The sequence below is a fragment of the Vulpes vulpes genome, chromosome 12, assembly GCF_048418805.1.
Source record: "Vulpes vulpes isolate BD-2025 chromosome 12, VulVul3, whole genome shotgun sequence".
Lineage (NCBI taxonomy): Eukaryota > Metazoa > Chordata > Mammalia > Carnivora > Canidae > Vulpes > Vulpes vulpes.
In genome coordinates this window covers 150,029,704-150,052,206 of record NC_132791.1, presented here as the reverse complement: position 1 = coordinate 150,052,206, position 22,503 = coordinate 150,029,704, and the positions used below count along the sequence as shown (strand labels likewise).

At 38.9% G+C, this 22,503-nt stretch overlaps 1 protein-coding gene across 12 annotated transcripts in view; it reads left to right on the top strand.

Annotated features, from left to right (window-relative positions):
• NFIA (nuclear factor I A) overlaps window positions 1–22,503 on the top strand; it is a 576,588-nt gene that overhangs the window by 392,995 nt on the left and 161,090 nt on the right. For all 12 annotated transcript variants that reach the window (XM_072730767.1, XM_072730768.1, XM_072730766.1 and 9 more), the window contains one exon: window positions 3,219–3,284. In XM_072730767.1, the coding sequence (XP_072586868.1) occupies window positions 3,219–3,284 (66 nt within the window). The remainder of the gene's footprint in view (window positions 1–3,218; window positions 3,285–22,503) is intronic.

Here is a 22,503-nt window from a genome sequence, read left to right as displayed (position 1 = left end):
TGAAAAAGAAAAGTAAGTTAATTGTTAACCTTCATGATCGTGTTTCAGTGTACATGCTTGAGAGAACAATCGTTCATTTATATCAATTATGTATGGGTAGAAATTAATTTGCAATTCTGGTCGGCTCCATGCTTAACAGCATAGGTGACCATTTGCAATTACTGGGAAAGTGTCCATGCATCCTCAGTGTAGAATAAAGCCCTGGGGAGTGCCTGGGGTGGCTCAGTCTGCCTTTACCTCAGGTCATGATCCCAGGGTCCTGGGATCAAGCCCTGCATTGGGCTCTCTGCTCAGCAGGGAGCTGCTTCTCCCTCTCTTCCCTGTTTGTGCTATCTCAATTGCACAAAAAGGAAAAAAGAATATAGCTACGGGACAGGGCAGTTCTGTTCCTTGTTGGTTCAAAAAAGAAAGGTATTAAACTGCCTGGGGTTGAAAGTAACTGCTGAAATTTTTGGATCATTTAAATTTTCTTGTAGATTTTTGGCTCTGCCTATTCCTTACCAGGATAGTGTGTTTTAGTATGCTGTCCTCGGTGGACAGCAGTGTCTCTAGCTTTTGAAAAAAACTGGAGAAATTAAATTCTGTTTCCCGTTTGGCTAGATGCCTCCCCCAGTGTGTGTATCTGAGCTTTCAGAAGAGCACTGCGGCCCCTTTCACACCAACTCTGAGTCTTTTCTTGCCTCTCAGTTTATTTGCTGCTTTTTCTCCTTCTGTAGCTTGGAATTTTAAACTTTGAACACACCTGCAGGCATCTCTTGTTGCTGTTTAAGTTTTCTATAATCATGTCATATTTCAATGAAGATAGGATGGTGAACCAAGTGGAAAGGAAAAGTAAAAAGAAGTAGTCCACTTTCATATTATTAAAAACATTTTTTAATCTCATTATCCTTCTTGTTTTAAATCAGCAGATAAATATCAGAAAAATAATTGGCCTTTGTATATTTGAATCAATTGAGATGAAAAATGTTCTTCTGTTTGTTCGAAGTGATTAATCCTAAGGATATATCTAGAAGAGCATCGGCAAAGCTATCATATTTCCACCAGTTAGGTTTGCTGGTATTACTGCAACAACATAAGTGTTCTGTTTGGCAGAATTTTATGCATCCTTTTTGGAATGAGATCAGAAAGAATTTTAACTTTCCCTGAAACAAAATTATGTATTTTTAAATTTTTAATTATAAATATTAATGGTTTAACATTTTCTTGGACAAAAATAATAAAGGTATGCCTTTCTCCTAAAATGATGTTGAAATAGTTCTCAGACTAGTTTATAATTTTAATGGCAAAATTGTAGGATATTTTTTTAGAAAAAGAGGAGGTAGTCCTATTTTTTCATTATTCCCTACAAAATTAGTATTAGTTTATGGGGTTAAAAAGTCAAATATGGTCCAATATAACTTTGCAGTTCCAATTTTCAGTGCAGCCTCCATATTTCATTTCAGGGATCATCCTAAAGGATTTATCTCAAGTTTTTTTTGACCTGTCATGCTTTTATGTTTTCACTATGACAATTGTTACAAAATGATAAAGGCTATCATGTTGCCAGACTTAAATAAAAATTCACACTTCACGTCTTTTGTTATTTGTTCCTTTGGATCAGCATAGATTTTTTTGTTGTAGTCACCAGGTTAAGATCATCTGAAAACTTAAAGATAGACATTTTCCTAATAGTACTTCCCTATAATTAAAACCCTCATTTGCTTAAAAGCAGGGAGCCTTTCTAAAGTAATAAATTAGCATTTCTCGACCTAGGGTCACTAGGAGTGCTACTTCTTTTTGCAAATATCTCCAAGAAAGAGAATAGTAATGCTATACCTCTGTTGAAATAGAAGTAACATTTTCAGTTTAATCACAGTTAAGTATCATGACCTTTTGATCTTGCACTGAACTTCTTGCTAAAATGTGGTCAAATTTTAGACAGCCGATTCTAACCCTGTATAGCCAAGGTAAAATTAGTAACCATACTTTCCATAGATATAGAACTTTTTCTTTCTTTTTTTTTTTTAAGTTTATTTTGTTTTTATTTATGATAGTCACAGAGAGAGAGAGAGAGATGCAGAGACATAGGCAGAGGGAGAAGCAGGCTCCATGCACCGGAGCCCAACGTGGGACTCGATCCCGGGTCTCCAGGATTGCGCCCTGGGCCAAAGGCAGGCACCAAACCGCTGCGCCACCCAGGGATCCCTACAGAACTTTTTCTAAAAAAATATTTTGTTTTTAAATAATGTTCTATACTGTTTCAAAGTCTCCGACTGTTTCAAGCACAAAAATTTACCCTTGAAATATTTTGCCTGATTTTTGTTTCCTCCCTCCAAAAAATGTCTAAGTATGTTTACTTCTAATTCTGTGAAATTCTTTTCTTTTGCTCTAACTTAATTTTATCTCATTTTTAAAATTAAATGTTATTTTGTAAAAAAAAAAATCCCATTTAGAAATTAACTGAATTAATTGTTTTAGTTTGAAAATAATTGTGGTTTTTGGTTTTTGGTTTTATATATAAATGGAGTCCTGTGAAGGTGTGCAAGAACCTGTTTTTTGCAAACAAGTCCTCTTAGGAGCTCCCAAGGACATCAGTACAAGAGGAAAACTGTACTTATAAAGTGGAGGAAACATGGCCCCTTCAGAAAGATGCCTTGGAGTTATCCTGTGATTTCAAGTAAATGCGCTAGAATATTAGGACTCTTGTATTTGGTGGTATTAGTCTGCATGGTGTGTTGCTGTAGCACAGAGCTAAATATCAACAGAACTTGTTACTGTTGTTTGAGTTGCTTTTTATATACCAGCTTCAAAATATGTTTTGACACTTTATTATGTTCTGAATCAAGCTTCAGATGTGTGTAATGAAGGATGAAGTCTTTATCAGACTCTAGTGTATAAATAATGGAGAAGAGCAGTTTAGAAATGGTTTCTCTGTAAGAAAATAGTTTCTGAAGAGTTTCAAGTTATGATCCTGGCTCAAGCCAGACGCTACTGCTGAAGGCATATCCAGAATGGAGCATCTTCTCTAGAGGCACAGGCTGCTCTTGCTGCTTTTCTCTCTCCTTTTTTTTACCTTCCTCCCTTCCCCCACTCCCCTCCTCCCACCTCATTCATCCTGTCATTTCTATAACATCCTCATTCCTAGTTTACATGCTGAACCTTTTGAGAAAGTCTGGCACCTCTGATCCACTTTCCCTCACAGACCCTGTAATTTTTGGCTGTATTTTTATGTTTTTCAGATTCAAGTCAATCTGAAAGTCCCAGCCAGCCAAGTGATGCTGACATTAAGGACCAGCCAGAAAATGGTAAGTTTAGTTGGGGACTCTAGCTGCTGCTCTCAGAGTCCAGCAGTGGCCAGGAGCCAAACAAGCACAAGGGTTTTTAAAGTCTGCCCTGTGGGCAGCTCACAGTAGGAACAACTTCGATGACTCAAGGAGTTCTCTGGATCATTCTAGCAGTCAAGCCCTTCTCCACCCCCGCTCCCAAACATCATCAAGAGAACTTTAGTTCCCAAGAACATGGATGATTCTGGGAGGTAGGGTTGGTTTACCAAATCAGAATCTTTTGCAGCACAAGGGAGGAGGCACTGCCTCTCTTGTTTCATTTCTCGTTCCTTCTAAGGTGACAAATGCCCCTCGACCTTCTTCGCTGGTGATTTAAGGGTACTGACTGATAAATATTTTTGTGGCCTTTCACAGCTCAACCCTTTCCTAATTGCTTTCATAAAATGAACTCTGCCTTTGAAGGATTTTCCACTTTCAGTTGTCTGAAATAAAACAGTAAAGGTACCTGACAGTATTACCTTCCTAAATTATGTAATTATATAAACTTTCTGTCTCAGAAACTTGATTAACATAGAATGCATGTTTTATATACAAAATAATAGTATCCAGTAAAATACTAGCTCTGCGGTATGCACTCCAAGTACAAAACAGATTGTTATAGGTTGAAATTTAAGATTGAGTAAAACTATCAGTTTCAGAAAAAACTGAGAAGTGAATTTGCAGTCCCTGTCATATACTAAACATTGTACTGTGCTTTTTTACTGTGTACCTTCATGCATATCATCTCATGAAATTCCAGAGTGTTCTTCCTCAGTGATACAATGAAAGACTCTAATTGGGAGGCTTGACCTTGAGGGCCCTGTGAAGGGCATATAGCATCATGGTTAAAATTTTGAGTTGTAGCATCAACCTGCTTTCAAATTCTGCCTCTGCTATTTCTTACCTTTGTAATATTGAATAGGTTATTTAACCTCTCAGGGTATAAAATTACTCCTCATCTTTAAAATAGTATGGTCATAATATACTACTAATAGCCTACCTGTTGAAGAGCTAAATAAAATGCACATATTCATATAGTTTATTTAAAAAATTATTGACTCCTCAATGTTACTACTTATTTTTCTTGTCAGTATCATCCGTACCATATTGGTTTTTCATTTACTTAGAATGACCTCATTCCTTTGGTCACTCTTTTATTGTTCTATACATTTTTCCGTTTTGATCTCCATCTGATCTTTTGGAAAAGATAAGGTAAACTGAATTCTGTCAGTATCATGGGATGGAGGATTTTTACCACATGAGATACCCTCTCACTAATTTTTTTGAGGATCTGTTTCATTTTCCAAGCCTGGGAAATTCTTGATAGCATTGCTGGATTCTGACATCAAATATGGACTCTGGCTGTCCCTCTTCTTTTCTGGTGTTTCAGTGGTAGTTTCCTTATCAAAGTTGTCTCTTCAAAGCAAGCATAAGGAAGGAGAGACCCCCGAAGTCTTGTTTTTAGTGACATTAACAGCTACATCTTATTTTTTGTTGACATTTTTAAAGGGATACTTATACATTAGTTTCATCCTCTGTTTCCATCTGGTATCTGATCCATAAGGAATCACTTACCAGTGATACCTTAAATGTTTCATTTTTCTAGATTATACTTAAATATAACCTGCCTGAAGTTGTGTCCAGAGATACTCATTTTATTCTCAATTCATTTTTAAAAATTTGTGGCTGTCCGGGTATGTGGTTCGCATACTTGGGTCTGGCTGCCCCTTTCACAGACCTGCAATTCATCTGTCTTCATAAAATGGCTGACAAGCTGTTCACATGCAAATATAAATTGAGAGCATGAGAGGCCTGGCATGCCTTTCTGGAGCTGTCTGTAATACCGATATTGTGCGTTTCCCATTCCAAAAAGCAACCAGGATCGAGCCTGGATTTTTCGGCCAAAGGCACAGAAATATTAGCCAAGTTCATATTAACCCCAGATTACTTGGGGCTACTTCAAGGATTCACGATACCATTTGGGGGTTGGGGGGAGGGGATAGGGGAGGATTGTGTGAGTTCAAAGAAAGCATTAATATCTGGGAGAGAAAGTAGTAAGTTCCTCTGTTTCAAATTTCTGTTAATTTCAAAGAAAAAGAAGTAGAGGCTGCTTTGTCTTGGATGACTCCAGTTGAAGCTTAGCCTAGAGGAATGGCAGCCTACTCAGTTTCCTCTACCTGCCTTTTGTCAATCTCAGATGAAGTGATTGAAGGAAACATGATTTTACTCCTTTTCTAAAGACATATAATCCCTAAAGGAAAATAAACGAAGAGTTCAGGACCAGGTACTTACACCCATTAGAAAACCTTCCAGTGTCACTTTGACCAAGAGTGATTTTCTTTTTCATTACCCAGGTTATGAACAATGAGCTCCTGAAGGGTTTTCGTTTGTTTCATTGTTGTTTTTAAAAAGGCAACTCTCATAAACATAGCAACCAACCTCTGAGAACTTTTGGAATCTTGGTGGGTGAAGAAGTGACAGACTCTGGTCTTCAAATAAAGTGGGAATGCATTACATCTTCTTTATGTATATATGCGAGGGGAAATCATATTCTTTTTATCCTAGCTCTTGAAGAGAAAGGTAATGGGAAACGAATGGTATTTTCCTAGTAAACCATGGAGAATGAATAGACAAATGGTAACATGCTGTTTCATCCAAAACCATAAACTAGGCCATGTAACTTTACCTAAAGTGGATGCAGCTGTTTCTTCCCTGTCCAACTAGTCTGGCTTTTTTCTGTGGAATTTTTGCTTTCTTTTCTTGTACTCCCTTAAGACCCAACTGTAAAAGAAAACAAATCTTTGTCCAATTAGAGTATTAGATGGGAATCTTGAAGGAATTATTTGAAGCCCAGAGATAAAATATCAGAATCTCTGAAACTCAAAATTGGCATAGTGTAATGATGAAAAACTCTGCCTCTCAAGTCAGACAGACCCACCTTTAGATGAAATAATGGCTGGGTGACTTTGAATAACCTATTGTCCCAATCTCAGTTTTCTTATCAGTGAAGTAGCAATACTAAAAGAGCATACTTCGTATTAAAAGGGAGACTATTCTGTACATGAAACAGCAACATGTCTGGTTCATGGTAAGGACTCAAAGAAAAGCTTATATCTGTAAAGTGCATACATATTGGAGAGGCCAAAAGCTGGGAGATTTGGAATGGAAAGGGGTTTGGTGTATGTCAGAAATAAACCAAGACTTTTAGAGACATCTTTTGTCGGTACCTGTTCTGTTCTGAAATGTCAGACATAAGTCTCTTTAAATCTGTCCATAATCCCCACAGTGCCACATCTAGTTTATTATGTAGACTATTATTCTTCACATTCTGTTCCCCTCCTAGCAGTTGACTACCACAAAAGTGATTCAGAGTTGTCAGAACCTTCAGAATGAGCACTCCCAGAGAAGGCCATTCTGGAAAGAAGGGACCCCACCTAGATGGCTTTAATTTTAGCAGTCTTTCCTTGGCAAAACCAACTAGAATCTGGCTTATTAAAACCTATAAGCTGATTAAGGGTCAGTTTCATGACCAGTTCCTTTTAAAACAATATGGCAGAGCATATTGCTCTGTGACTTGAACTGAGCAGGTACCTGGTATTTATCTGCTTAATGAGTAGAATTAATAAGTTGATGAATATGTTCTCATTGTCCCCAATATTTTGTGAATGTCTGCTCACTGTTGATTTACCAAGAGGTTTTTAAAGAAACAAGTATCAAATTTTTTTTAAAAAAAACCTGGAAATGCTAAAAATCTAATTTGGGTGTGGGGGAAAATTGTACATGGGGTCATCGACAGACGTGAACAGACATGCTAGGAAGCCAAGGCCAAAGGCTATGTTAATGTCTATGGTAGATCGAGTTGTACCTCTGCCCCTCCCAAATGAGCAGGTGTGAGCAAAGGTATGAAATACCATCGTGTTAGCTTATGCTTGCTTACCACAGGGGACGAAATTCTGACAAAGTTCTCAGCTCTGGCTGGATTCATGCATTTAATTCTTTTGCATACGGCTGGAACCCCCTTTCTGGCTTTTCAAGACACTCTGAAGGTTATAAGCCTTATTTGTTGGACTTTGACTTAGGATGTCTATTCAAACCACCTTTGTGAATTCCCGTGAGGTACTTTGGCTACTGATTGTTAACAGTATTTATGGGACAGAACATTTGAAATGACTGCTTGGTATTTACAGGACCTGTGAACAGTCCTCTAAAGCTTGCGCTTTGTGGTGCATCAGGTCAGTCATTTCTGAGGGAGGGAAAAGCTCATGTGATAACCCTCCTCCTTAATTCAAGTCATGCTTCTGTAGGGCCACAGTGAATCCATGTCTGAGGGAAGCACAGTCCAGCATTGGCGCTCTGAAAGCATATTCCCCGCTGGGACTCGCTGTGAAAACACCCTTGACTGAAAAAAGAAAATATGGGATTCCCTTGCCAGAAAAAGAAAAGCTGTGTTCACATGTTTTTTCCCCTCTATTTACTCTCTCTTATCACCTGCATAGACTACTATTAATAGGCTCATCTTCATGGTTTTTAAAATGTGATATTCATAACAGGAAAGCAGAGTTGGTATTTGGATTATTTCCTTTAGGCTTAATCATGTTTGTTCTTCCTCATTTATCTGGTGCTTGCACATATGTTGGTGGCATAAACCCTCAGATGGGCCTTTGCAATCAGTGGAAAGCCATTAATCATGATGCTTGCCCCAGATTTTGAAAATTTTCAGCTCTACCTGCCAATTTGAAAATCACCCTGGAGAATTGGTTGAGTATGGCTTTCATGGTCACCAACTTCATTTGTGTCATTTCCATCTTATATTGCTACACTAGATATTGTTGCTAAATGTTGCTGGATGAACAAGGAATGTACTCCAACCACAGTCATATCTCCCTGGTTATCCATTAACTCATTTCTGTGAGTATTTTGAATATTTCAATACTTATGAAATAACTTTCAAAGCTACTGACCTGTAGGATCCACTTTGTAATTTGAGGGTGAGATAAGAGAACTGTAAATTTCTATTTCTCTTATGGATAAACATTCTTTTATTTGATAATGTGCTCTTAAAACATTGGAGGCCCTATGCTTTAACTTTTTTCCCATCTCCTCAAAAATATAGTAGGTATATTGCAATGTTATTATATTAATAATACACGGTGGAAAGGCAAAAGAAAATTCATAATTCCAAATTCTAAGAATTGTCCGTTACTTATTGCTGGATGCACTGCCCATTTTAGGAACAGTTTTGATTAGTGCGTCATTTTTGTTGGGTCGTTTTAGGAATTTTTGAGGTAATGCAGCCCTATAATTTGCAATTTACTGGGAAGGCAGGAGCACTCTAGTGCCATTGACTTATAAATACAATTTATCAATATTTCATAATTTGCATGAGTTTCTCTTACAATTACCTAGCAACAGTCATTCTCCACAGTGCTCTTTCAAAAAAATGCCACAGGGACAGACACAGCAGAGTGACCACCAGAATAGCAGCAATAACAGTAATGATCAATATTCTAAACTATGTAAAGGTCCCAACTTAGGGAGACATTCAAAACTAAATGCCTTCTGGTTTCCAGATCTGTATAATTAAATTCTGGCTGATGAATTTTCAGCAATGCGATTAAGTTGGACTCTCTCCTTTAAGAAACTAGAGAACCAGAATTTGGTTTGAACCTAAAAATGTCAATCTGAGACCAGGTAAATTGTGCTTTCTTAAATATTGTTAGCAGATGTGACCCATCATTATTTGCAGAGGCTCTTTAGAAATGCCTCTAGAGAAAGGAAATTCTTGGATCTTGTGTTTTGAAAGATGAGGTACCAGGTGAGGCTGCAGGGTTTCCCCGGCATGCGTATTGCAGTGCAGTGTATGTTGAGCTCTACCCCAGGACCCAGTGTCATTAAGGAGCTTTTTCAACTGAAAAATAGGGAGGAAATTTGTAGTCATTTTTAAAAAGTAGTTTTACCTCACACATTATGGGTATTTTATTGTCTACATACAGAGGATAACTAGCTGAATAGACTTTAAGTGGTTGGCTAGTAGCCAAAATAGGGAGTGTTTTAGACTCATGCTCCTTGATGTCTAAATTCTAAAATGGACTGGATGGGTGGTCTAGTTCAGACATCTTCCCTCCTCCACCTCCCCCCACTTCCCTCCCTGACCATCCCTCACACACAGTTAGTTACAGAGGAAAGAAAGAAGTAGTAAAGGGATTTTTTTCCGGTCCTCAAATTTATTTGTGCCTATAACTCTTGACCTAGAAGACATGACCATGTGAATGCCTATTGGGTATAACATTCTAAATAGGAAAGCATTTTTAGGTGTCGATTTGTAATTTATATGGGATCACGTAAATCTATCTGTAGATCTTGATTCCAAAAATATGAAGCAATACAATTCATGTAGTATTTGAATTGGGCTCAGAAAAGAAACCAAATGAGGAGCCGTCATCAAATCACAGTGTGGTAGAAGGTACACCTGGTGTTTATCTGCAGCTCCATCTGCTATTGTTCTGTTTTCTCTGTGATCTGAGCCTGAACAACTCTGATAGGACCCTTTGACAGAGAAGGACCTTAGAAGGACCTGCAGGATACTTTTAATGGTCCCTTTAGGATACCTTTCCATCAATTAAAAATCAGCCCAGTGAGATATCAGGGAGGCTAGTTTGGGTCAGGAATAGTGAATGAGCTTTCCTTGCCACAAATAATAGGGTCTGATTTGACACTTGAGTGTGAATTTGTTGATTTAAAGCCTATATATTATTTTTGGGAAGGAATTATCCATTTGTGGGTAATATTAGAAAACTGAATATAATATAAATAATTTATTTGGGGATTTGGAGTCACTAATCCAGATTGATTAGTTGTCTGCTACAAAAATTCATGTGGCCACAAGGATTTTTGGCACCTTTTCTCCCTACAGCTTCCCCATTCTTTTTCTCTTCTTCGGGTTTTACTCAGCTCCAGGCAACTCTGTTCCCTTGGCATTAGCTTGTCGTTAAGGAAATCTACTGGGATAGCTCAAATAGAGGTGGGGGGAGGATAATATTTACTGCCGATTACTCTGCCCCATCTCACTTGTTCACTTATGTACCTGGTTGATTTTAACCCAAAGGCAACAAGGGGGTCTCATATGCCTTATTCGCAGGTATCATATGGTGTATATCCAAAGAGAGAAATGGAAAGGATGTTGTGGAAAGGCCCAGCAAAGTAAAAATAGGCTTCCAACAATCTCCAAGTCATTGTTTTCTTAGATCTCTGTAGGTATTTTGCAGCCAGAGAGCTGCTCAATAAGCAGCATTTGTAAACTCAAGAGATGAGAAAGGAGAAACTGAATCACAGCTTCCGAATAGGTCAAATCAGTAAGGGAGAGTTGCCATTATAAGTCTGACATTGAGCATCTCTTAAGAGAAAATCAGTTGTCCAAGTCACTTAAAGACTTTGTTCCTCAGTTTTCTCATAAGTAATTCAACAGATAGTTATTAAGAATCTGCTGGGTACATTGGTCAATGTACTTAGATGCATTGAGGGAATACAACCATGGACCAGACATCTTGTTCTTGAAAACCTGATAGTCTAGTATGGGGGAAAAGGCTTAATTTGTCTATCCACTCAACAAATATTTAGCTAGTACATCTTAAGAACCGGGCACTGCACTGAGCAAAGCTTGCCTTCTGGGGGGGGCGGGGGGAACAGACAGTGAACTAACTAATAATACGTATGTCATGTGCCCAGTGATATTAAATATTACAAAGAAAAATGGGGACAGATAAGGGGTTGAACAGTGGAGGGTATGGGTGCTATTTTACATAGCATGGATGGGGATCAGCTTTTCTATCTGTTGACATTTGAGTTCAGACCTGAAGAAGGTAAAGAAGAGAACTATGCAGACATTATGGACTTTGATTCTTAAAGGAGAGATCAGTAAATGTAAAGGCTTTCAGGGATGTGGGAGGAACAGTAACCAGTGTGTGGCTTTAGGGGCATGAATGAAGGAGAGAGTGATTGGAAATGGGGATAGCAGGAAACAAAATTGTATCAGACCTTCTAGGCCAGGGAAAGGACCTGGCAGCTCCTTGGTAAGCTGTGATATGGTCTATAGAGCTTTGCACATTCCAACTCCATTCATTTCTTGATATAGTAAATATATCCTGAGCCCCTACCATATACAAGATACTTAATGTTTAGTGACGAGCAAAGCAAGCATAGACTATAGTGCAGAGCTATAGACAAAGACCTGATTTGTAACATTGCCAGAGAGAGAGACAGAAAGAGAGAGAGAGAGAGACTCTCTCATCTACCATGGCAACATCCTTTAGTATCCCCAGAGGGTTTTTTTTTTTTTTTATGCATGTCATACTAAAAGCTGAGTTACTTACATGGGATACTTGACTTCACATACCCACTCATGCAAACGATTCCTTTTTCATTTAATGGAAATCTAAATCTGTGAGCTTCTAGCTTATCCCTTATCTCATGACACCATTTAGATCATAAGCCCCCAGGTCTCAAGTACATTTACCATGAAGCTTCATTTTTCTCCCTACTAGTTACCAGATTCAGCAATAAAAATGGAGGACACCACGTTAAATTTGAACTTCATGTAAATAAACGATGCATAATTTTGTAGTATTAAATGGGATATACTCCTATTTTTAAAAAGTATTTGTTTACTTAAAGTAACTGCTACATTTTATCTGGCAACCAGTCCTAATTGGCCACACAGTCCTGTGTACAGTAGTAACAGCAGCATGGAAAGGTTTGATTAGTCTGTGATAATTTCACTGATCACAAAGGGTCAAACCACTGGAATTTCACCCACTGAAAATGAACCCTGGGAAGAGAACCGCAAAGTTCTAACGAGTTGACTACTTAAATTCCATTCCTCCTGCATCTGCTGGTACCTAGTCCAGTAGTTATCTTGGAACAATAAGCCTCTTGTAAGGCACAGTCAATAGGTACAGTATAGTAGTTGAGAGCCATTCAGCCTATGCAAGTAAATTTGTAAGTTTAATTAGTGGGATAGCAATTGAGTAAGCCATTGGACAGTATGTGAGTCACTTCTTCAGAACAAATGCAGAGGAAGTATACTTTATTACAAGATTTAGTTATCAGCAGATTATTTGCTTCATGAAAGATGGTGAAAGTAGAAAATCGGTCAAATAATGAAGACTGGGAAATTCCACATTCAAAGGTGAGGTAGACAAAAGACAATTCAGATAGACCTGAAAATAGAAGGTGCCATATTTTTCATGTGCTATCTGGGAAACGAAATATATATGTTTTCGTTTGTAATTAAGGACTGTTTTGCTAGGTGTGACAAACCTTGTCAGAATATGTTACAAAAACACAGTGTGATCTTTGAACCCTCCCATTTAAAATAAAGAATAATGTTCACAGATTCAAGGAAAATAGTTTGGAAAATAAAGATTAAACTCTACTGGGCTGTAGAGCCAGATAATGATAAAAAATAATGATTTTTGGTCATAATCATGATAAGAGCTTACATTCATTGTGGACTTCCTGCACGCTGGCTTGTTACTTTGAATCTTTCAGAAAGAATATGCCCTGGCGGAATTATATGTGCATGGATTTATTTGGGGTAAAGCCTATTAAATATAAAGAGAGGGAGCAAGAGTTAACTGGGAGAGCTTTCACAACACAATACTGACCTGATACCTATGGAAGGAGATGGGGAAGGAAGGAGGATTGGGTTGGAAGCCTCTCACATATCAGTAAGTTTCTAAGAAAGTTTTGTACAGGAGAGTCTTTGAGCCAAAATCACCTGTTTTAAGAGTTCTATGTCCCATGGGGTGCCTGGGTGGTTCAGTTGATTGTCTGACTCTTGGATTGAGCTCAGTTCACAATCTCAGGGTCGTGAGATTGAGCCCTTCATTGGGCTCAGTGGTGAACATGGAGCCTGCTTGAGCCTATTTCCTTTTCCCTCTGCCCCTTGCACTCTCTCTCTCTCTCCCTGTCTCTCAAAAAAAAAAAAAAAAAGAGAGAGAAAAAGTTGTGTGTCCCACTGGATTGGGTCCACATTAGTATTTTCCCCCTTAGTCATTGGCTGGAATATCCTGGAGGAAGGATGGCCTTTGAACAGAGGAATGGCAGCTGGGGTTATCAGGCAGTTATGCTCCTTGTAGCAAGTGATCTGATGGCTCATTTTCATGGCCACCACAGCAAAGCACCCTGCTAGGATTTCTCTTCTCCTTATTTAATCCTAATACAACCTTACAGAAAGAGGTACGATTAGCATGCCCATTTTACATATGAGGAAACTGAGACACAAAGAATTTAAATAGTTTGTCCACCATCCAGAAGGTGGAAAGTGTACTCAAGCTTACTCTAACTCCAGGGTCTAATTGCTTAATCATGACATTGTGTTATAGAAAGAACAGTATTCAGCTTCTGGTTCCATATCTTATTGATTATGTGAATTTGAGCAAGTAATTTGAACTCTTGGACTTATGTTTCCTCATTTATAAGGTGGGATGTTATCACCTTCCCAGGAAATGTGTTTTTGTCACTGTTTTGTTTTGAGCTTAAACAATGTTAGTTCCTTTTCCTTCCTCATGTTTGTCTCTCATCTGGGATTGTCATCTCTTCCTTTATTCCTTATCTCATCCTCCCAGGTATCTGCCTCAGCCTTGCTCAGGCTCCCACAGGTTTAACTATGTCCTCAGAACTAACAGGACTGTTTCTGTACAGATTTTATATATGGATGTATGTTGGTATGTAAAGCACCTAGAACTTGCGGTGATCGGTGGTAGATAGTCAATCACGTATAGCCCGTCTTCTCTTTCACCTGCCTCATTGCCTCATAGATAGGAGCCATATTGCCAGAGGGGCAATCCAGAACACATTTTTTTTTCTTGCTTTAGATATTTGATGGGCAAAATTACATTCTTGTTTTTCTTCTGAACATTCTTTACTCTCTTACCCTACAATCTCAAGTATTATGAGTACTTGATTTTTTAATGGTTTTCAACAGTGGACTGAATTTTCACTTGATTTTTCTGCTGGAGACAGAGAGTATCAAATGAGATGAGCTGTGAGATATTTATACCAGATGCCATTAAGTTTGTCGAATGGCATAAAACAATTATGATTGCCAATAAATTTGAAGGTATTGCAGTGACAAAAGAGGTACGAATGTATTTATTGAAAACATAAAATGTTATTTCTGTTCCCCGTTGTTGGTTAAGTGCAATCGAAACTTGTACCTCATCCCTTTGATTTTAGATTTCTGAATTATTTAAAAGAATCGGTTAATTCTCCAATTCAAGTGAGTAAGACCAAGTTCATTAGGATATCTGACTCCTAGCATGTCCCACATTCACAGATCATGTTAACTCCATGGAGAGGTTTATCTTCTCTTAAAATTGCAAATGCTGCCCAAACTGAAAGCTTTTCCATTAAATGCATTCTTGCAGCTTTGGACTATAAGTAAGATCTTTAACGATAGAGAGGGGGACAATGAAGTACCTTGTTGTCAGAGCATCAGCCAGTTCTAAAAGTAGCAGTGTTTAGAACATGCATGTCCTTTGAGTTCTAGCAGATTTGCAAATTGGTATCATGAAATAACATATAGGTAAACTCAGCACACACTAACACACTCTTTTGACCAATGGTTGCCAACTGGTGGTTCCCAAAGGGGGTGAAAAGAAAAATCTTAAAAGAAATTATGCGTTTTCCTCCTAGAAAAAGCTACACAGGCTGAAGATTTTTGTTTTTGACTCCATTTATGAACTCACTGGTTATCTTAACACTTACAGAGATTTATAGTTTGGATTCATTAGGTAAAAGGTGGGGGAGAGATGAATTATCCATTATTTAATGAAGGTGGCAAATTAAATACTTTGAGAAATAGGCTCCATGATAGGAAAATATTACAAGATATCCTTAGTAGAGAAAAGATACAGAAGCCTCAACTACGGACCAGTGGTTGAATAATAATAGCCTTTAAGTTTCTCTTAATGGAAGGAGAGAGAAGATAAAAGCAGGTTCCAGTAAGACTCAGACAAGACTGGTTGTGGCCATAAGCTGTCTAGCATCTCTATACTTTTTCCTTCCACTCATTTTTTCCACTAGATATTGCTGAATTCAATTCTACCTGAGCAGAATTGATAGTGAAGGTCAATGGTGAAAGCAGCTCAAAATAGGAGACTGAGGCAGCACTTCTCTACATAAATTGATCAGGAAAGCATACTTTTGGAATACAAGATCTAAAGAAAGTTTGGGCAGCCTGGTCATACATAATTGTGTAGAATATTTGAGTTCTAGGCTCAGATCTCTCTCTGTATAGATTCTTTCTGTGCGTCAATTGGAGAGGCAAGAGAACTGACCATAGTTGTATAATATTACATACTAGAAACTTTAAATCATTTGGATATGTTATCTTAATTTGGCATAATAGTTCTGAGAAGATGAGGAAAATGAGATTCAGGGATGTTGAGGCACAAATCCATGGTCAGCAGTAAGTGAGTGGCAGAGGAGGTGCTACTTCATTTTCCCAATTAGACTTTGAGACTCAACAGAAATAATGGGTAGTGAGGTGCTCTGAAATGTTTTGGAGCAACTATAATAATCTCCAGTAACTTGTATCATAAGATTTTCAGTGTATCTTCTATCTGTCCTGTTCCCTCTTCCCAGGGAAATTACAACCCTGAGGTTAGGAAATGACAACGGTGATGTCACACTTGTGGTGGTAGTGATGGCAGTTAACTAGTTAAAACTAGATGATCTCCCAGTCTTTTCAACTGAATACTGGCACCTGAAAACAGTGATATGTCAGAGTGTGCTGAAAGTGAAGCGAGTAAGAGTGGGTGTGCAGTTATTCTGCATTTTGCTAGGGATACCTCGTGTACTATGGGCAACATGTCACCATCTGACGTATGTACCAAGTGAGGAACATGGCATTATTAATAACTAATTCATTGTTATTTTTTAGAGGATACAAAATAAATATGAATAGAAGCCATATTATTTTCTTTAAGTCCCCCTAACATGTATTTTGAGGAGACAACTATGTTAACTGTATTCTCCTTGAGGGCAGAAACTAATATTCATGCTGCACTTCATTTTTTTTAAAGTTTTTATTTATTTATTCATGAGAGACACAGAGAGAGAGAGGCAGAGATACAGGCAGAGGGAGAAGCACACTCCACGCAGGGAGCCCAAAGCGCGACTCGATCCCAGGACTCCAGGATCACACCCTGGGCCAGAGGCAGGAGCTCAACCGCTGAGCCACCCTCGTGCTGCACTTCAAACACAATGTCTGGCACTATAAATGTTTTTGGAATGAATGAATGAGTGAGTAAATGGGTGAATGAATAGACCTTGTCCTCAGGAGTTCAGAGTCTTTTGTTTTTAATTGAGATGTGTTTGACATATAACATTGTGTAAGTTTAATTGTATACAACATATTGATTTGATTCATGGCAGTATGATCTCTATCAGCTAACATCTCTACCTCATTATGTAATTATCATGTCTTTGAGTGTTGGGAATGATTAAAATTAGTCTCTAATAACCTTGATAATTCAGTTTTGTCATCTATAATCACTGTACTGTATGCTAGGTCTCTAGGACTTCTTTATCTACTAATTGCAAGTATACATGCTTAAACAGTATCTCTTCTATTCCCCCCCACCCTGGTAACCACCAATTTAGGATTTTAACATCTTTTAAGGGAAAAATAATAGGTAATTATAGGTAATTTCTCCTCTTTCCAATTCATCTTTGCCCAATCATACTAGTGTTTATTAATATATGTGAGAATCCTTGTGTTAGGCGATGGGGACATAAAGATAAATGAGATTAAGATGCAGTTCTCATTGGGTGCACATTTAAACACAATTTGCCATCAAATGTGATTGTGTTTTTCTGAAGGTATTTCAAGTGTTTGGGGCCCATGATGAAGGTGGTACAAGAGATAAAAAGCTACTCAAGAGGCAGCAATAGTTAAGTTTTAGGTGTTCATAAAAGAGATTTATTGGATATTTAATATAAATATTGAAATGTATGTAGATTTCCAGATGTTACCTATGGTCTCCTTGCCCCTTAGAATTAGCTCGAGACCTCTGTCCCGCACGCTGAAGAAATCTAATGTCTACCACAGGATTTTTGCACATTTTGGAGAGGGCTTTCAGGCTCAAGTCCCCTTCTAGCTGCAGGTTCCTGTATTTGCTGAGTTAATTGAGGCTTCTCCATAGCCTTATCCAGGCCCTGCACCCAGGTGTGGGATTCACCTCTTTCATTATACTTCTATACTACATACATAGAAATTATGGAAGTAGTTGACTTTGGTGAAGTTGTAAGGTGGCAGGGTTGGGGAGGGAGCACTTAGGTTATATCTCAGAACACACAAACCACTTGACATTGATTTTAAACAATTCTGCTCTTAAAAACCACTTAGGCCACGGTGCCACATTACCACAGCAGCCTGTTCTGTCTCCTACCCTCTTCTTTCTGAGCCTCTTTTTGTTCTTGTTAACTTGTAAACACAGAGGAGTTTCACTATCTTGTATTTCCTTCAATTTTGCAAATTTATGTTCTTGGGAGTTCACTTTATCGCTAAAAAAATACCATTGGTGTATTTTCCTAATCAATGAATTCTAGTACTCTTTTTTTTAAAAAAGATTTTATTTATTTATTCATGAGAGACAGAGAGAGAGACAGAAACATAGGCAGAGAGAGAAGCAGGCTACCCTCAGGGAGCCCAATGCGGGACTGGATCCCAGGACCCCCGGATCACGATGTGAGCCAAAGGTAGAAGCAAAGGTAGAAGCAAAAGGTAGAAGCTCAACCACTGAGCCCTAGTACGCTTGGTTAATAAATGGGATTCACTAGCTATGTATGAGAGGGAAAACACAAGGTCCTTGTCAAGCAAAAAGAGCATTAGGCCCATCACATAAGGCTCCGTTTGGCGGAGGCAGAGTGTTTCTGACCAGTGTCTAATACACCAGTTGTATCCTATTTAATTCTTCACTGGCCGGCCATCTAGTGCGCTCTCCTTGGAATGAAGCTTGCTGACTGGTCAACAGAAAAGCATCCAGAAAGGAGATATGGAGACAAAATTAAAATGTGACTTCTTTGGCATCCACCTTTGGAACATAGGCCTTCCCCCACTTTACTCTAATTCAATTGAGTAGATGTTGGGTGGAAACTAATACAGTTAAAAAGAACTTCATGTAATCTCACTAACATTCTTAGAACATGATGCTCAACGTCTTCTGGTCAAGGATATTTGCATTTGCATTTAGAGAATAGTTAGAGCCAGAACTCTGTGAATGCGAAAAGTCCTTGCTCTAAGGATGACATTTCTAAGCTGTCAAAATCTGACGCGCTCAAGGCTAAAACCCAAAATCGCCTTATATTCCGTAAATATTGAAAAGAAAGCTTAGCATGGCACTGGTGAATTTGCTAGCCAAGGTACTAGCCTAGTGGGTTGGAATCAGAGAAAATCCATTTGTTGAGTTTAGATTGTTATAAAAATTCAAGCCTGAGGGACATGGCAAGAGAGTATAATGGGCAGACACAGTCCCACATTTCCCTGTTGGCACTCAGCCACTCTGACACTATTTACGAGTGAAGTTTCGTTTGGGGCATAAGCACATTACAGAAATTTCTGTTACTTGACTGTTCTTATCTCTAATTTCTTCATGTTTACTGTGAACTACAGAAATATTCACACCAAATCTTCACATATTCTATTCACTCACTCAATCAACATTTATTTAGCAAACATCTGCTGTATGCCAGACACTGTTCCAGGCATCAGTTACAGGACTGTTGGAGCCCAGAGAAGTTCAGTGATGTGCCCAAAATAACACGATGAGCAGTAGAACTGAGGCCTTTGAGGTCCAGCACTTGTCCTGCCTTTTTTCTCTTATAGTATTACTCTGCTTTTTTTTGCCTTCTTGCTTCTCCTCCCAAAAGAAACCAGAATTGGAAAGCTACTTGAAAGGCTATTGAAACATTTCCTTTAATTTGCCAACAAGTTGTGAAGTTTATTGGCAAGTCATGTATTTAGAATTCCGAATTGAATTATTGCAGTTTTAATATCACATCTTTTTGCATGTGATTCTCTGAAGAGTGTCGGCAAAGGCCAGTACTATTATAAAGCAGATTGTAAACTCCGTGAAGGCAAGGACTGTTTATTCTTTCTTACTTACTGTTTTGTGGTTTTCCTGTAGCACAGTGCCTGCCATGGAGTCTGTGTCGACAATCGTCTGTTGTAAACGCAGAACGAAATGCATCTCTCATGCCTTATAACATCTCTGTTTATCTTGTGTAGTATGTGGGCAATATGAGCTCTCCATAAAAGCCTGCTCCAGGGGAGATCATAAGTGATGTCATCCGTATTCAGTGGGCCTCCGCTTAGAGCATGAATTTCCCAGCCCATATTTTCCTATGTTCAGTGCTTAGATGGCCAGTCAAGCAGCTTGCAATTTTGCTTACTGGATTGGGGGTGGGAAGTATCCCTATAATACCTGGAGGCGGGGGGTGGGTGTTCATGATACCGGGAGGTGGGGGGACTGTGATACCTGGAGGGGGGTGCCTATGATACCAGGGAGGGAGGGCCTATGATACTTGGTAGGGGGGTTGCATATGATACTGGGGGGAGAGGGCGTGCCTATGATACCTGGTGGGAGAGTGCATATGATATCGGGGTGGGGGAAGGTGTGCCTGTGATATAGGCAACACAGCAAGATGGTTTTTCTGGCAAGACATGGGAAGTTTGCTGCCAAGTGAGGGAGGAAAGTTTTTCCCCAGGTCTTGGCCAGGACTGGCAGGAGTTCAGGCTGCACATTTGATAGTCTTCCCTTTTTGCCGCCACCACTGTCCTCATCTGCCTGTAGTCGCCGGTTTTCCTAGGTGTAGCACTGCAACAGAAGACAGTATGTGAGTCAGAACCAGGTGTGACTAGTCAAACTGTGAGAGATGTGCAGGTTATATGGCAAAACTGACTTAGACATGAAAAGATCTTTGTGCCATAAGAGGCTGAGCAAAAGGAAGGAACGCAAGAATAAATAGAAGTAGGCTCTGTGTAAGCATGTAAGCAAGTACACATGTGAAAAGAAAGGCCAACTCATAATTCTAATAAGTAACCTATACTTTATGGGAAAGCATAAATACAAGACATGATGTCTCTCTTGCTCATTCTTCTTTTTCATGATCTTGTAGGGTCTATATAGAAAGTGGGTAAAATTTGAGGAAGGTGATGGGTTTGATAACTTCACTTACTGGAGGAACTGTTTTTTGAAAGGAAGAGAGGGTGGCCCTCCAATTTGAACTTCGACAGGTGCATGATGGGTAAAAGAGGGATGGGAAACCGAGGCCAGAGCTTTGACTTTGTCACTTATCTGGCCGTGAGATGCTTTTAAAACATTCAGATGCACTTGGGAAAGGGTACTTAACCTCTCTGTGCCTTAGCTTCTTCGTCTATGAAACGGGACTACTGATCCTTGCTCTTCTTGCTCCCTAGAATTTAGTAAAGATATAATGAGGGGTTGCCTGGGTGGCTCAGTCAGCTAAGCATCCACCTTCGGCTCAGGTCCTGATCCCGGGGTCCTGGGATTGTTCCCGCATCAGGATCCCTGCTCTGCAGGGAGTCTGCCTCTCTCTCTCTCCCTCTATACCACTCCCCTACACATACTTGTGCTCTCTCTCTGGCGTGCTCTCTGTCTCTCTTTCGAATAAGTAAAATCTTTAAAAAGAAAAAAAAAGATATGGTGAGATATCTGCAAACACTTATTAAGAAATAGAATGAGGAATTCCTTCATTTCCAGCCCTGGTCTCCAGACAAATGCTAGGAGACAAAATTAGTATATTCCACATCTTTTTTTCAGTCAGCCTAACAGTACTCATTTTCAGGTGAATACGGTTACAAAGCTGTTCCATGGGAAATTAATGTTCCTCTCCTCTGGAAGCATATTTTACCATTTAGCCCACAACTTCTCTCCCATGCCCACAGAGTCCTAAGGACACTGAAAGGTATTCTTTCCATATTTATCATTTTTGCCCTTTATTCCCAAGCTAACCTAGAATTCTAAAATTTTCAAAGATAATTTTTAAAAATGTAAGCACCTAGAATTACCTCAAATCGCTCAAACAAATAAATGAAACTCACAATTTCTAATAATGACATTCCAGTTGATTCAGAATACATTTAAGGAATCTTTAGACGATGTTAGCATATTAGTGTTTGACCTCATTCTTAAACTTCCTTGAATCTATAGCCATTTTTCTTGTTTGTACGGAGTATATTCACTCCAGTGACATTTAGATACACTTTTAGTTGGCTTTTATTTCAGTTTTTCTTTTTCTGGGACAGTCAGCTTAGAGACAAAATAGGCTCAAGCCCAGCATGTTTATTGTTTTGGCAAAAAGATGTATTTCACTAGATGGTGAGGGTTATAGGAACACGATTGTTTCCAGTAATTCTTATGTGTGTTTAGTGGTCTTAAGTGGAAATATTAGTGTCTTCTTTCTTAAGCCACTGGTCTGAAAGATCTATCAAGCATAGAATTTAAATCTTTGGCAGATTATGTCTACAGTTTTAGAAGTTTTGAGCACCTTCTGATTCCAACTCTTACCTCTGCTTTTGAGTCTCCATTTCTATCCATTATGATCTCTGCCTACCAAATACTTGTGTCCTCAAGATATCAAAGCTCATTTTAAAAAAGAAAAAGAAAAAAAATAAAAAATAAAAAGATAGGACAGCCCGGGTGGCTCAGTGGTTTAGCGCCGCCTTCAGCCCAGGGCATGACTGGAGACCCGGGATCGAGTCCCACGTTGGGCTCCCTGCATGGAGCCTGCTTCTCCCTCTGCCTGTGTCTCTACCTCTTTCTCTCTCTCTCTGTCTCTCATGAATAAATAAATAAATAAAATCTAAAAAAAAAAAGGAAAAGATAGTAAGTTTCAAAGCATATGTCCGATATATATTGGGAGGGCTATGGTATGTTTGCCTTTTTATGCATTTTTCTGGTGGAACCAAATTTGTTCAGCCACTCTTCTCAGAAAAGTCTGAAACCGTGCCCATGTAGAGGTACAGCAGGACAAGCAAGAGTCAGTCATTCCCAAGACCTTGTTTTTTGCTTTGTGGTGCCTACCGAGGAGGCTATTTATAATCTGACATATATGACATAAATTGGTAGAGAAGAGCCTTCTTCGTTCATTCATTTCACTGGCCTGATGCAAGTTA